The sequence below is a fragment of the Typopeltis vanoorti genome, chromosome 3, assembly GCF_054136105.1.
Source record: "Typopeltis vanoorti isolate ZY-2024b chromosome 3, IOZ_Tvanoo_1.0, whole genome shotgun sequence".
Lineage (NCBI taxonomy): Eukaryota > Metazoa > Arthropoda > Arachnida > Uropygi > Thelyphonidae > Typopeltis > Typopeltis vanoorti.
Window position 1 is genome coordinate 46,155,920 of NC_143551.1, and position 16,046 is coordinate 46,171,965.

Consider the following 16,046-nt stretch of genomic DNA (forward strand, 5'->3'; position numbering starts at 1 on the left):
ATGTCCAGCTTTGCAGTTCAGCATGTAACCTGTCTTAATTGGAACATCCATATTGTTAGCTACTTTCTAGGACAGTACAGCATAAACATTGTCACCAACTGGTGGCAAAACATTTTTTGCCACTTGTAGGACCCACAAAACTTTTTTGTGAGAGTGATCACTCTTTTTAATTAGAGATAATGTGGTTGGACACATTGATTTTGGACATCTTGTACTTATCACCAGATCTAGTATATCAAACCTTGGGTCCTCTCCATCACATGCTGTTTTGGATAATTTTTTCTCAGTAGCAGCATAAATTATTATTTTTTTCTTCCATGTGTCCTCTCTTTTTCCATTTCATATCCTCATAATATACTCGCCCTGTGCTCATTGTGCTAATTTACTGATACATACCATCTACATCTTTCTTTACATTTCCTAGCATATAGCAGCAACAGCTAATTCAATATTTGTCATGACGCAGGGCAAAATATTGAGTTAGCTAACTAACAGTAGTAACGTTATATTCTCTCTTTCCCTATCTCACACCAGATGGCCTCAGATGCACTGCCTTCCACAACTTTGCTTTCTTGTTGAAATTACTCTTCTTGTGACTGCAGTTTTTCTACTATCATCAGCAATATCCTAAAATATAGTATCCCTTATTTTCTATACCTAAAAATGTTAAATTTTAAAGACTGATATAAAAAGTTAATTTGTAATTTAATTTTGAATTTTTAATATTTAGCAGTAATAAATATAAACCACTCTCAAATACATTTGGTAGTAGTTACATGCGCTACAAAAATAAAGTATGAAATTTGAAAATTTGTGAGTTTATGCTGTTACTATCCTAGATGTACTTAAGTGTCCTGATGAGAAAATTAATAATAATAATTTAAAAATTAAATCGTAACATGTTTTGAAATGTAAGCGCCTCCATGGTGCAATTGGAAGAACGACGGTACGTTGCGCCCTTCGATTAGAAAACGCCTAAGTTCGATTCTCGTCATGGCAGAAGGAATCTTTATATGGACTTTTTCAATTGAAGGTGAGTTAGCCAATCTCATACAGAGGTAGTAGGGTTTTTCATCCTGCATACAGACAAATTGGCCCTTCAGAACAGATGCAATTCACAGACAAAAAATACTAGCTGTGGTAGTGGTGGTTGTGGGCAGTAGATGCCATTGATGTAGTAGTGGAGACGGAGAGTTGTACAGTAGATGTCCTTCCACGATGAGTCTTTGGACTCCTTGGACGTGTCATGAATAATAATAATAATAATATTATCATGAAATTCTTGATATATACTCTCAGGAGATGTGCAGGCCATTATGATAGTACAACATGAAAAGTTTACCCAATTTCTATCTTTCAAGTTTTTTTCCAGTAGCTGACTTTTCACTGTTCACCATGGTTCCTTGACGAAAACAGTAAAGGACTTGTTTAACTCGCTAATGTCTTGTCATGCATGAAATTCTATCATATTATGGCATCATTTTGTTTTGTTTCATTAGTTGACTTTGCACTGTTTAACATGGTTCCCTGAGGAAAACAGGAGGGGATCTTGTTTAATCAATGTCTCAGTATGCATGAAACTCCATTATTTTGTTTTGGTTCAAGCCACTGAAAGGCAGTTTGGTTGGCTATATCCCAAACTCTCAGCCCATCCTTATTCATCGAGTATCCAGGTAGTACCTACTAATGGATCAGAGCATGAAAAAATGAGGATTGGACATTAGGCTATGTGGAGGTTTTCTCCCAGATATCTTGTTTTTATCCTTAAGTGACCAATGTAATATTATTTGGTGTGGTATTAATTTTCTGTTGCTAAAGTTTCTGGATTTTAACTAGTAACTTTTTTCTTTCTTATATGGACCAGATTAAAACTAATTATTACTCTTCCTCTATATTTTTCAGCTATTTGTTGTGTATAACATGTCTAACGAATAGGAGAAACTTCAAATTAAATTCAAATGCTTATGATGCTTAATCTATAGTTTAATTTTAAGTTTGTTATTTATATTTTACAGATCATGGTGAAAAAATGTTCAAGTGCTTTTGGATAAATCAGTCAAGAACATATACTAAATGAAGCAAGCAAGATATAGATATGAAATGACAGTAATGGCAATGCTTAACTTTCACTAAGGAATCCTTATCTGTCAAATGCATTCTGTAAAAAATAAATATGACAAATATGATCCAGCCATCACTAGTATTTGCCAGAATTGGAATAAAATTGATGAAACATCAGAAGATAAAGGTCACTCTGTGAATATCAGTTATGCTTTTGAATTGGAAAAAGCACATTCTCAGTCAGAGTCATTTCCTCCAGATGGAGGATGGGGATGGATAGTTGTATTTGCTTCCTTCATGATTAATTTTATAGGTGATGGTGTTTCTTTATCCTTTGGTTTATTATATGTTGACTTTATGGAATCCTTTGGTGAAAGTAAGAGTAAAACTGCATGGGTGGGTGGTCTCTTTCTTAGTATGCCACTTTTAATAGGTCCAGTTGCTAGTTATATGACCAACAAATGTGGCTGCAGAAAGACATGCATATTTGGGAGTATTTTGGCAGCTGGTGGATTTACTGCCAGCTATTTTTGTCATTCTTTTGAGTTACTTCTTGTGACATTTACAATATCTGGTTGTGGTTTAGCTTTTTGTTCTGTAACTTCTATTGTTATAGTTGCTTTCTATTTTGAAAAAAAGAGATCACTAGCTACTGGTTTAGCAGTTTGTGGCACAGGAATTGGAACCTTTGTCTTTCCTCCTTTAACTGCTGTTCTTCTTGAGGAACATGGGTGGAGAGGTACTTTGTTAATATTATCTGGATTCTTTCTGAATATAATGGTATTTGGAGCTTTAATGCGAGATATAGATATTTCCTCAGTTTCCAAAAAGAATAGCAGTGTTTGTAGCTTTGAAAACAAAAGCTTAGATTCAGAAAAAATTTTGGAGGACCGCACCTCAAAATCCTTACTGCATTTGCCTACTTTTACAGGGAAAGAAAACTGGTTAGGAAGCACTTCAGGATCTTTACTTCAAATAGGACTGTTAAAAAATTATTATTCATATGAAACTAACACATCTATTCATCAGGATGATTACTCTATTTCATGCATGCCATCTGGTAAAGTCACTGAAGTTACTCTAAAATGTAGTGAGAAGAAGCAGTTACAGTCAATATGCAGTTCAAAGTCTAAATACCCGATAAGTGATAACATTTTCCTACCATCAACAGAACATCAGTATTGGAAATCTACAAATAAACAGTCTTTTGATTTGTATAGTGTTCATTCTAAAGAGAGAATATACAACAGCCATTCACGATCTCTTAGTTGTCCAGATGTGTATTTTAATAATAACATAGAAGTGCTTTCCATTTCAAAGGTAAGTAATTAATACAGTTTTTCATTTTAAGAATATTCCAAAATTTTTATTATTGAAGAAATTTAATTTAAACAATTATTGGAAATCACTGTTTTCTGCATTTTCATAAATTTTTAATACATTTCTTGTCTTAATTACCCTTACATTTTCTCTTCTTTCTTAAAAATTAATCTTCATTAATCTTCTTGTAACTGTGTCTCTTCTTGAGGAACATGGTTGAAGAGTGCAGAACATAGTTGAAGAACATGGTTAATGTTCTCTTGGAGGTCAAGTGATATTTATCATAAACAATGACATGACATCAAAAACAATAGAAAATGATGCAAAGATTAAAAGAATTATTGAAGAATAGTCGTAACTTCAATTTTGAATTTATCATGAAACACTTTTATCTGCATAGTATGAGGGATGAATTGTATGTTCATTGAATGGTTTCTCTTTTCCTAGAAGGAAACCTTACCTCTTCTAAGTCATAGGAATTGTTCTGTGTATCATTGATAATATTTGAATTGTCTTTCCACTTAAAGGATGTGATGAGAAGAATTCTATTTGCAAATAAGTTTGCAGATAGAATAAGAAATTTGCAAATAAGTTTGAAAATGCTCTCTATAGGGGCCAACATGGTTTTGTTAAAGGTCGATCCTGCCTTAGTGTCATTTATTAGCTTTTTATAATAGAATGACATCTGAGTTGGATGAGGGAAATGGCTACACAGTGATACTTCTGGATTTTGCTAAGGCTTTTGACAGGATACCCCATGGAATACTGTTGCACAAATTGGAGAAGATGGGAATGGATGCTAAACTGGTGATATGGATAGGAGAATGGCTCAGGGAGAGATACCAGAAGGTGGTCTATGGAGGAGCAGAGTCCAGGATGAGGCAGGTGACCAGTGGTGTGCCTCGGGGCTCTCTGCTTGGGCCGTTATTGTTTAATTTGTACATAAATGATATAGGAAATGGCTTAAAGGGAGATATTCAGTTGTTTGCTGATGATGCAAAGTTGGGTAGTGCAATAAAAAATCAAGCTGATGTTGATAGTTTGCAGGATGATTTAAATAAGCTGGTAAAATGGGAAAAAGGTAATGGATGTAAGTTCAATGTGGAAAACTGTAAAGTTATGCATTTTGGGATTAAAAGATTACCACCTGTGTACTACATTGATGGAACGGTACTCCAAGAGATTGATGAGGCTAGGAACTTAGGGATGTTGGTAGATAGGGAGATGAAGTTCAGGGGACACATTGTTAAGGTGTCCAAGATTGCACAGAGGATTACTTGGTTACTGAGGAACACACACTAATATCCAGAGATAAAGAGGTTGTTATTCCCCTTTATAAAGCATTGATACTTCCACATTTGGATTACTGTGCTCAGATCTGGTCACCTGGATTCCTTGGAGATGAGAAGGCTGTGGAGTTCAGAGGAGAGTGACTAAGTTGGTGAGCGATGTAAAAAATGCTCCCTACATTGATAGATTGAGAGCTTGTGGATTGCAGAGGTTGGTTGATAGGTGGAGAAGAGAGGATATGATAGACACATTTAAATTACTAAAAGGTTTTTATAAGATTGATACAGGGGAAATGTTGCAGCTGTGTAATAGTGATGGAAGAATAAGAGGTCATCCCTGGAAATTAAGGAAAAGTGTGGTTAACAAAGGTGTGAGAACGAGGTTTTTCACCCGGATGGTGGTGAATGAGTGGAATTCATTGCCTGACTCAGTTGTGAGTTCTTCATCTGTAAATGAATTCAAGAAGAGATATGATAGATATTGTTTTGATAGTTTGGGTCTCCCACAATGAGTCTACTGACTCCAATGAGATACCCATAATAATAATAGTATGGTGTGAGGTGGAGGTTGATAGAATGAGACATCTAGTTGGGTGTTGCTATAGGCCATAAAATGTGAGATGGTGACAAAGACCCATATAAGTGAGCAAAGAGAAGGATAATCATTATGGATTATTTTAATTATGGTAGTATTGATTTGGAATGAATAAATAGCAGTAATGAATATGGAGAATAAATTTCTTGAGTTCTTGAGGGACAACTATCTTACAATATGTGATGGACAGAACATCCAATGACATCATATCATCACAGGATGTGATTAGGAATGGAGTGCCTAATCTTCCTTCAATTGGTGAGAGTGATAGTGAGTTGATCACCTGGATTGTAGCCAGTTATGTGAGAACTTCCATGAAGAAAGGATATATGCAAGGCCATGAATTACAAAAAGAAAAAAAAAAACTTTAGAAGACAAATGGGATCTGTAGCATGGCAAAGAGACATACTGATTTTGCAGTGAAAGAGATATTTAACAGTAGCAGTTCCTGAGTGTATTCTAAATGTGAAAAAGCTAAATAAAGTAGGAGAAAACTGAATGAATGAAGAGATGAATCAAGAAAAAAAGAGAGAGAGAGCAAGCAATATGGAAAAAGAAGGCCTTATGGAGGCAGCATGATTTTAAGAATTAAATTATACAGTTAACAAGCCAGGAATGTGATCTGATTGAAAAGGACAGCAAAAGTGAAGTATGAGCAGAAGTTAGCCAATCAAGCCAAGAAAAATCGTAGTAAATTCTTTTGATATGTAGCAAGTAGAAGAAGGAAATACTATTACAAAATGATATAGTTGATAATAATAATGGTAGATTGGTACCTGCTGCAGAGATTATAGTTGAGGCATTCAACAAACAATTTATCAGGTATTTCATCCTAATGAATCCAGCATCATGAGGAGCTTGAGTGTAGGAGATATAGGGGATGAGAGACCTATATTTAATGAGCAGAAGGTGTATGAGAAATTAAATAAACTCAATATTAATAAGGCATTAAAACTTGACAACATATCACCATGTCTTGGAGGAATGCTCCAGGAACTTAACAGCCAGTGGTGCAACCTGTCTAACACGAGTCTTGCAACAGGGCAAGTCCCAAAGCAATGGGAAAGAGGGTAAAATTGTTCTACCTCACAAGGGCAGGGGATAAAACTGAGATTACAAACAAATTATAGGCTGATCTATATGTCTAGGATTGTGGTGTTGGAGAGGTTGGTGGGACAGGATTGAGAATAGAGGTTTTTTTTTTTTTTGACAGTTTATCATCTTCACATATACAGATTATTTATAAATATACAGTTGAATTATTACCATTAAATTTTTTTCACTGCAAATATTCATTACATAATGTTAAGTGAATATCTCATTTAAATGTTTATAAATAATAATATTAACAATGTAGTTTACATTTTTTCCCATGTATATATTTACAATGATTCATTAAATGTGTTAAGAAAGAAATATTTTTATATTAACGATATTATTATTATGGGTATCTCCATGGAGTCAGTAGACTCGTCGCAGGAGACCTAAACTATCAAAACAATATCTATCATACCTCTTCTTGAATTCATTTACAGACGATGAACTCACAACTGAGTCAGGCAATATATTCCACTCATTCACCACCCTCCAAGCAAAAAAATCTAGTTCTCACGCCTTTGTTAACAATACTTTTCCTTAATTTCTAGGGATGGCCTGTTGTTCTTCCATCACTATCGCACAGCTGAAATATTTCTCCTGCTTCAATCTTATAAAAACCTTTTAGTAATTTAAATGTTTCTATCATATCCCCTCTCTTCCACCTATCAATCAACCTCTGCAATCCACAAGCTCTCAATCTATCAATGTAGGGAGCATTTTTTACATCACTCACCAACTTGGTCACTCTCCTCTGAACCCTCTCTACAACCTCCTCATCGCCAAGAAATCCAGGTGACCAGAATTGAGCACAGTAATCAAAATGTGGAAGTATCAATGCATTATAAAGGGGAATAATAACTTCTATCTCTGGATGTTAGTATGTTCTTCAATAACCAAGTAATCCTATGTGCAATCTTAGACACCTTAGCAATGTGCCCTCTGAACTTCATCTCCCTATACACCAATACCCCCAAGTCCCTAGCCTCTTCAATCTCTGGGAGTATCGTTCCATCAATGTGGTACACAGGTGGTAATCTTTTAATCCCAAAATGCATAACTTTACACTTTTCCACATTGAACTGACATTCATTACCTTTTGTCCATTTTGCCAGCTTATTTAAATCATCCTGTAAACTCTTAACATCCGCCTGATTTTTTATTGCGCTACCCAACTTTGCATCATTGGCAAACAACTGAATATCTCCCTTCAAGCCATTTCCTATATCATTTATGTACAAATTAAACAATAACAGCTCAAGCACAGAGCCCTGAGGCACACCACTGGACACCTGCCTCATCCTGGACTCTGCTCCTCCATACACTACTTTCAGGTATCTCTCCATGAGCCATTCTCTTATCCATATCACCAGTTTAGTATCTATCCCCCATCTTCTCTAATTTGCGCAGAAGTGTCTGCAATGCTGCTTTTGCCAGCTGGGGATAAGGTTCTAACTGTGTACACCGGAATTGTTCTAAGTCCAGTTTTTCAAATTCTATTTGAATATGTGCATTGGCTCGTATTTCAGTAAGATTGCCTTTTATTAAATAGCTGTCATCCATCGAATCTGGGTCAAATAGAAATGGATCCAGTATCCATCTATGAACTTTGCTAATATTTCCCGTGGTAAAGTATCCATGAAATGATGCACTCAATTGTTGGAGGTGTATTGCAATTTCAGGTATAATTATTATTTTCTCATTTTCCAGAACGATTGATTCAAGCAATGGAAAGTTTGCAGAATTCCCATTTTCAACTCGACGTTTCCAAATTTTTAGTTTTTCAATAAATGAAGATAATTTTTCACTAGCTGTTATTATGTTCTTACCAAATCCTTGAATTGATGTGTTTAATTCATTCAGGTGGTTAAATATATCTGCTAAGTAGGCTAGTCGAAGTATTGCTTCTCTTTTTTCAAAAGCTTTAACTAAATCACAATTTTGGTTAATAAGAAACTGTATAATATAATTTCCTCACACAATTCAAAAACCCTGCTTAGCATGCGGCCCTTGGAGAGCCACCGTACTTCAGTGTGATAAAGAGCATAGTATGAACAGCACCAATTTCTTCGCACAAACAAAGCACGAAAGATACGATGATTAAGAGCTCTTCCTCAGATATACTTTACTACATTTACTACAGTAGTTAAGTGTTGTTTTAAATTCTCTGGCAAAGCTTTCTATACAAGTGCATGATGGTGCGACATGCAATGCGTTATTGTAACTTGCGGTATTTCTGTCTTGATGTATGAAAAAAATCCAGAATTTTTGCCCAACATTGCAGGGGCACCATCAGTGCAAATTGAGCCTATCAGATTCATGGGTATTTGATGTTTCAAAAAAAAGTTTTTAATATTTTAATTCCTTTTGTCGTCAATTCCAGTAGCTCACAAAATAAAAATTCTTCCAATATTTCTTTTTCCTTAATGTACCACACAAATACCAACAACTGACTGCAATTATCAACATCAGTTGACTTGTCCAGTTGAATACTCACTTTTAGAGGACTGACTTTGATATCTTCTACTACTTGCAGTAAAATATCAACACTGAGATCTTGAATGTGCGATCGAATCACATTGTTCGATAACGGAATCTGCTGAATTTTCCTTTGTGCTTCAGAGCCCAATACAATTTTTGCAATTTCAAGTGCACATGGTTTTACCAATTCCTCAGCTATTGTATGACCTTTTCTTTTCTTAGCACACAGATATGCCATTTGATAAGAAGCTTCTAACAAGGGCTTTTGAACTGCCGCAACATCAAATTTTGTGATAGTACCGCTGGTATCAAATTGTGCCTTCTTAGAATTCAAGATGTTAAGAGTATGTCCTGCAGATTCACCACCATGCTGATTGTTGAAATGCTGTAACAACTTTGACGGTTTAAGATTGGAGTTTGAAAATATTTTGCAGCATAAAATGCATTGTGGTCGTTGCATACCATCTTTTTCTGTTGTACAAGTGAATCCATAAGCAACATAATCATCTTTCCATTGGCGTTTTTTCGACATAATGAGGATTACTACAATAAATAAAATAATAATTATAATTTTTCAAAATTTGCAGAAAACCTTTATGTAATCAATTGATCGTATTTGGTATGGGCTTTAGTCACTGATTAATGTTGGTAAATTAAAGAAAATTAGTATTCGTTTCTGCGTCAAACCACCTCGTTAATGTTTGTATTCAGTATGCGAACACATCAGTGTATCAACCAGTTTATTATTGTACTGCATGTGCTGGTAAGTGCGATACGCTGAGGCAAAGGTAGAGAGGGTAGGAGTGGGGATCCCAAAAGTCGACGTAGCGTTCGCTAGTTTCTCACAGGCAGTCAGGCAGTAGTTTCCATCGAAAATTTAGAAACTTCTCTCGCACCCCTTTAAATGCTTTCTCGCACCCCCAGGGGGGCACACACCCCAGGTTAAGAACCACTGGTCTATAGCATGCAGATCTGGTCACTTGGTTTTCAAGCAAATGTGAATGTCTTGGAGGATCTAGAGAATATTCATTAAGTAAAGTCAGTTTTGAGTCTCTGGGATGGAATATGAAGACAGATTGAGGAAATGAAGTTTGCAGAGCCTTGTGAAAAGGAGAGAGGATATGATTGAGATGTTTAAGTTGGTGAGGGGTTATTAACAGATTAATGTAGAGGAAATTTTCTATAGATTAGAAGAGAAAAGGCGAGAACCAAAAGGCTATCCCTGGAAGCCATATGAGCAAGGGATTGAGGAGTTAGTTCTTTTCATGGGGAGTGATTGGTAAGTGGAATGCATTGACTGAGAGTGTGATGAGTGCAAAACTGTGAATGGATTTAAGCCTCAGTTTGATGGATTTTTTTTTTATGACAGTGGACATCCCACAATGAATCTCTTGACTCCATGGAAGTACTATCTATTACAATAATAATAATAAGAAGAATTAATTATTATTATTCTTATACAGACACCTCCATGGAGTCCAAAGACTTCGCAGGAGACCCAATTTATCCACTCAACTGTCATACCTCTCCTGCAACCTGTTAAAAGACAATGCACTCACAACTGACTCTGGCAACCCATTCCACTTATTCACAACTCTATAGTCCTCACACCTCTACTAACCATACCTTTATTCAACTTCCAGGGATGTCCTGTTGTTCTGGTCCTTCTAGCCAAGTGCCGAAATATTTCCTCTGCATCTGTCCTATAAACCCCTTTAAGCAACTTAAACGTTTCTATTATATCCCCTCTTTTTCTGCTATCAACCAACTTCTGCAGCCCACACACCTTCATTCTCTCCTCATAAGGAACATTCCACAGGCCATTCATCATCTTGGTCACTCCCCTCTGAATCCTTTCCACTGCTTCCTTATCCCCAAGAAACCCAGGGAACCAGACTTGAGCACAGTAATCCAGGTGTGGGCATATCAAGGCTTTATAAAGAGGGATTATAACTTCCTTATCTCTACTTGTTAATGTGTTCTTCAATAGCCAAGTAATCTTATAGGCTACCTTAGTAATATGTCCTCTAAACTTTTACTCTCTGTCTACCAGCACCCTTAAATCTCTAGCTTCATCTATTTCCTAGAGTACGTTGCCATCAGTGTGATACACGGATTGTAATCTATTCGTCCCAAAATGCATAACTTTACATATCTTGACATTAAACATTAATAGGCTCTCAGTATGGGCAAAAGTTGATGGGTATTAACTTTTGCCCATGCTGAGAGCCTATTTAAAACGTCCTGCATGCTCTCCACATTGCCTTGATTAACTATTACTCTATCTAATTTCACATCATCAGCAAACAACTGAATATTTCCATTCAGGTTATTTCCTATATCATTTATGTACAAATTAAACAGCAATGGTCCCAGCACTGAACCTTGCAACACACCACTAGGTCACCTGTTTTTGCCTGAATTCTGCCCCTCCATATACCACTTGTTGATATCTGTCCAGCAGCCATCCTCCTACCCTTCACAAAGCCATGTTGTTCCTCATACTGTATCATATTTTTATCCATTCATTCTTGAATTCTCTTTTTGACCAATTTTTCTAGTACTTTTACCACCATGCATGAGATACTGATTAGCCTATAATTTGCTACTGCAGTATTAGAATGTCCCTTATGCAAGGCAATTATTTTGCCCTCTTTTCAGTCCCTTGGAATGGTAACGATGATAATCTTTAGGATTTGGAGCCACTGTAGTGCAATTGGAAGAACAGTGGAACATTGTGCCCTTCGATTGGAAAAGACCTAGGTTCGATTCTCGTTGTGATGAGGGGAATCCTTATATGAGCTGTTTCAGTTGAAGGTGAGTTAGCTGATCTCATACGGTGGTAGCAGGGTTTTTTCTTCCGGAAACTGAGGTTTTTCATCCCTGTGTTCTAAAGGCCAATACAGACAAATTGGCCTTCAGAACACACAAAATTTAATTTGGTGATAATGGATGATAGATGGCGCTGATGGTAGTAGTGCCGTAGTTGGAGAATTTGGTAGTAATGGAGTGGATGAGATGTATTTAGCGAAGTAGAGTAGTGTGCCCTCCCACGATGAGTTCTTGGACTCCCTGGAGGTGTCACGTAATAATAATAATAATAATATAAAGTACATATTTTGCAGAGATGAGAAATTTGGAGTGTGTTGGACAAAGAATTGAAATTTTGGGGTTACATTGCTAAATTTGTGAGAATTAACCCCAAAATTTCAATTCTCTGTGAAGAGAACATTGACATTGCCAAAGCAAGGAAGTTATGGCTTCCCTATATAAGGTGTGGATTAAGCCTCATATTGACTACTATATACATATGCAGTCACCTGGTTTTCAAGGGAATGTGGATATCCTAGAGAGATAACATCCCAGATGTTACAACCCTGATAACATCCCAGAGACCCAACACAATGTGTTGGGTCTCTGGGATGTTGCATATGTAGACAGATTGAGGGAATGTAATTCACATAGCCTTATGAATGGAAAGAGGAGTGGAGATATGATTGAGATTTTTAAGTTGGTGAGGAATCATTACAGATTAATGTGAAGGAGATTTTTCCATGGAGCAAGGAGAGAAAAGGGTAAAAAAAGAAGCTATCCCCAGAAGTTGTATAAGTAGGTTCTCTGAATGAAGAATGGTTGGTGAGTGGAACACATTGTCTGAGAGCATGATAGGTATAGAAATTGTGAATGGTTTAATGATCTTTTTTCTTCTTCTTTTTTTTGCATGAGAGTGTTGACCTCCCAAAATGAGTTTTTTTTTTTTTTTTTTTGACTCCATGGAGGTCTGATGTTAATAATAATAATAGAAATTACATATTTTGCTAATGCCTCTGATAATAATGCTCTTATTGCAGAATTTGAAGAGAATCAGCAGAGAGATTTAGAAGTTTCTGACTTTACATTATGGTTAAATGTGCACAGTCATAGTATGTAGTACAATATTCTTTTAAGAAAAAGATTTGATGGGAAAGATTTGATAATTATAGACATAATGGTCTATCATTATGTCTATTTTTTGAAAAGACAGAAAGAAGACAGAAACATGGAGGTGCCGGGGATCGAACCCGGGGCCTTTCACATGCAAAGCGAACGCTCTACCACTAAGCTATATTTTTTAACAAAAAAAAATAATGATCCTTCCGCAGGTGACTCAGTGATCCGTGGTGTTCAAGATAGGATGCGTGAGGAGTGTTTGCCAGGAGGAACAATAGAAAGGGTGGCTATGGCAATTAAGAGAGGTGAAAGGGTGGATGAGATGATTGTGATGGTAGGAACGAATGATTTGAGTGGTAATGTAAGTCGGGCAGCGAGAGATATGAGATTTTTGCTTGAGACTGTACGGAAGAAGACAGAGAGAGGAAAAATAGTGTGCGTGTTGCCTAGGTATGATAATGATGAGCTGAGCAGAAGAGCGTTGATATTGAATGGCATAATAGCGAGAATGTGTGACAAGAGAGGACTGGTATATGTGGATGCTTGGAGTGCGTTTGAGGAAAGAGAGGAATTGTATGCGAGAGACCGTTTACATTTGAATGAGGAAGGACGTAGACATCTGGAGAGATTGCTGTTCTGAACGAGTCAGTGTGTCCCAGGGAGGATGATAGCAGGGGTGGCCTCTTGTGGGAATGGATACTTGGGAGAAGGGAGACAATGTCAGGTAACACTGAGCCCAGTGGAGTCTAGAAGGGATAATGCTGGGTATAGAAACAATGGCATTTATATGCTTTATACTAATGCCAGGAGTATCCGTAATAAGGGAGAGGAATTGGTGGTGCAGATAGCATCAGCCTGGCCAAAAATTATTGCGATCACTGAGACGTGGTTGACAGAAGGGGATATAACAACAGGAATAGAAGTCGCTGGGTATAGCATTTTTTGGCAGGATAGGAGGGGAAAGTGTGGTGGTGGGGTACTGCTCATGATAAGTGATGACCTATGTCCTCTAAGAGTGGAGAATTTGGAAGGAAGTGAGACAAATGATTTTGAGAGCGTATGGTGTGAGGTAGAGGTAGGCAAGACAGGATATTTAGTTGGGTGTTGCTACAGACCCAGGAGCACAGAGGATGGGGACCAGGAGATGTTTAGACAGCTAAGTTTGGCAAGTGCAAGAAGAATGATTGTTATGGGAGATTTTAACTTCAGTAGTATAAATTGGAGAGAGGAAGATGCATGTAGCAATAGGGGAATGGAATTTCTAGAATTCTTGAGGGACAAATGTCTTAGGCAACATGTAACAGAGGGAACAAGAGGTTCAAAAGTTTTGGATTTGGTTATAGCATCAGAAGAGTTGATAATAACTGAGTCTCTCCCACCAGTTGGAGAGAGTGACCATATGGGTTTGACTTGAAAAATGAATAAACACGTAGGAGTATCAAAGAGATGGGAATGTATGTGGAATTATAAGGCAGGTGATTATAATAGTCTAAGACGTCAACTTCGGGAAGTTTCATGGAGGCAGGAATTGGAAGGCCGGGATATCACTGGTGCGTGGGAAATTGTGAAAGAATATTTGTTATCAGCAATGGTAAGTTGTATACCACGAGTGAAGAAGAGGACGCAATATGGAGTAAAGTGGGTGACAAACAATATTAAACAGGAATTGCATGCGAAAAAGAGGCTATGGAAGAGATATAAGGAGACAGGTGAAGATATGCATGAGGAATATAAGACACAGGCCAGAAGAGTTGATAATAACTGAGTTGATGTCTCTCCCACCAGTTGGAGAGAGTGACCATATGGGTTTGACTTGAAAAATGAATAAACACGTAGGAGTATAATGAATAAACTGACTAGTGTGGTAAGGAAAGCGAAACTGGAATATGAGAGGAGATTGGCCCTAAGATCCAAAGAAAATCCTAGGGGATTTTTTAGCTATGTGGCCAGTAGGAGGAGAAATGACTGTGGAAGAATGATATTGTGGGATAAAAATGGGAATAGAGTGACTGATGCAGAGGACATAGTGGAATTGTTCAATGAACACTTTATTGGAGTATTTCATCCTAGAGGGAGTCAGTTTTAATGCTAGAAGGATAGGACTGGTTCGAGGTCTGGAGGTACAGGAAGAGAGTGTGTTTCAGATACTGAGTACTCTGGATGTCAGTAAAGCTGTGGGACTGGATGGTATTTCAGTTAAAGGCTTGTATTCCACAAGTTTTGAGAGAATGTGCTAGGGAATTGACAGTGCCTTTAACGTGGCTTTTCAATGAAAGTCTGGCTTTGGCAAAGGTGCCCAGGGAATGGAAGGAAGGTAAGATAGTGCCATTGCATAAGGGTCGTAACAGACTGGAAGTGTCTAATTATAGGCCAGTCTGTGTGTCATCAGTAGTTGTTAAGATCTTGGAGAAAGTAGTGAGGGACCGTATACAGCATTGGGCAGATGAGGGTAATGTTATCTGTGAGAATCAACATGGATTTGTGAAAGGACGCTCTTGTTTTAGCAATATGCTAGCCTTTTATAATAAAGTTTCAAGAACATTAGATGAGGGAAAGGCATATACTGCAATTTTCTTAGACTTGGCGAAGGCATTTGACAGGGTGCCACATGATAAGCTGATATTTAAGTTGCAGCACATGGGTCTGGATGTCAGATTGGTCAACTGGATTCAGGATTGGCTGTTTGATAGGTATCAGAAGGTTACAAGTGGGGTCCCACAGGGCTCAGTACTAGGACCTATATTGTTTAACCTTTATATCAATGACATAGCCAGTGGATTGCAGGGGGATATTCAGTTGTTTGCGGATGATGCGAAGCTGGGAAGGATTATGAGTAATAGTGCAGATGTGGTAGCCCTGCAAGAGGATTTAAATAAGCTAGAGAGATGGGCAAATGAATGGGGTTGTCAGTTTAATGCAGCAAAATGTAAGGTTTTGAGGTTTGGGAAACATCGATGGGATGCTGCATACTCTATAGTAGGAGTTATACTGGAGGAAGTAGGGGAGACAAGAGATCTGGGGTTGATGATTGATAGAAACCTGAAGTTTAGGGGACATATTGCAAAGGTGGTGAAGGTAACACAGAGGATTGCTGCTATTATGAGAAGGACACTGACCTGCAGAGATAAGAGGGTTATCATTCCGTTGTATAAGTCTCTGATCAGACCACACTTTGACTATTGTTCTCAGATTTGGTCCCCAGGATTTGAAGGGGATAAAGTAACTGTGAAAGGATACAAAGATGGATGACAAAGATGGTTTCAGGACTGTACAAG

At 37.4% G+C, this 16,046-nt stretch overlaps 1 protein-coding gene across 1 annotated transcript in view; it reads left to right on the forward strand.

The window, feature by feature from the left end:
• LOC150108096 (monocarboxylate transporter 9-like) overlaps positions 1-16,046 on the forward strand; it is a 92,839-nt gene that overhangs the window by 17,519 nt on the left and 59,274 nt on the right. Inside the window, exon 3 of the mRNA XM_090390599.1 lies at positions 2,016-3,381. Coding sequence (XP_090246725.1) covers positions 2,152-3,381 — 1,230 coding nt within the window. The 5' untranslated portion in view covers positions 2,016-2,151. The remainder of the gene's footprint in view (positions 1-2,015; positions 3,382-16,046) is intronic.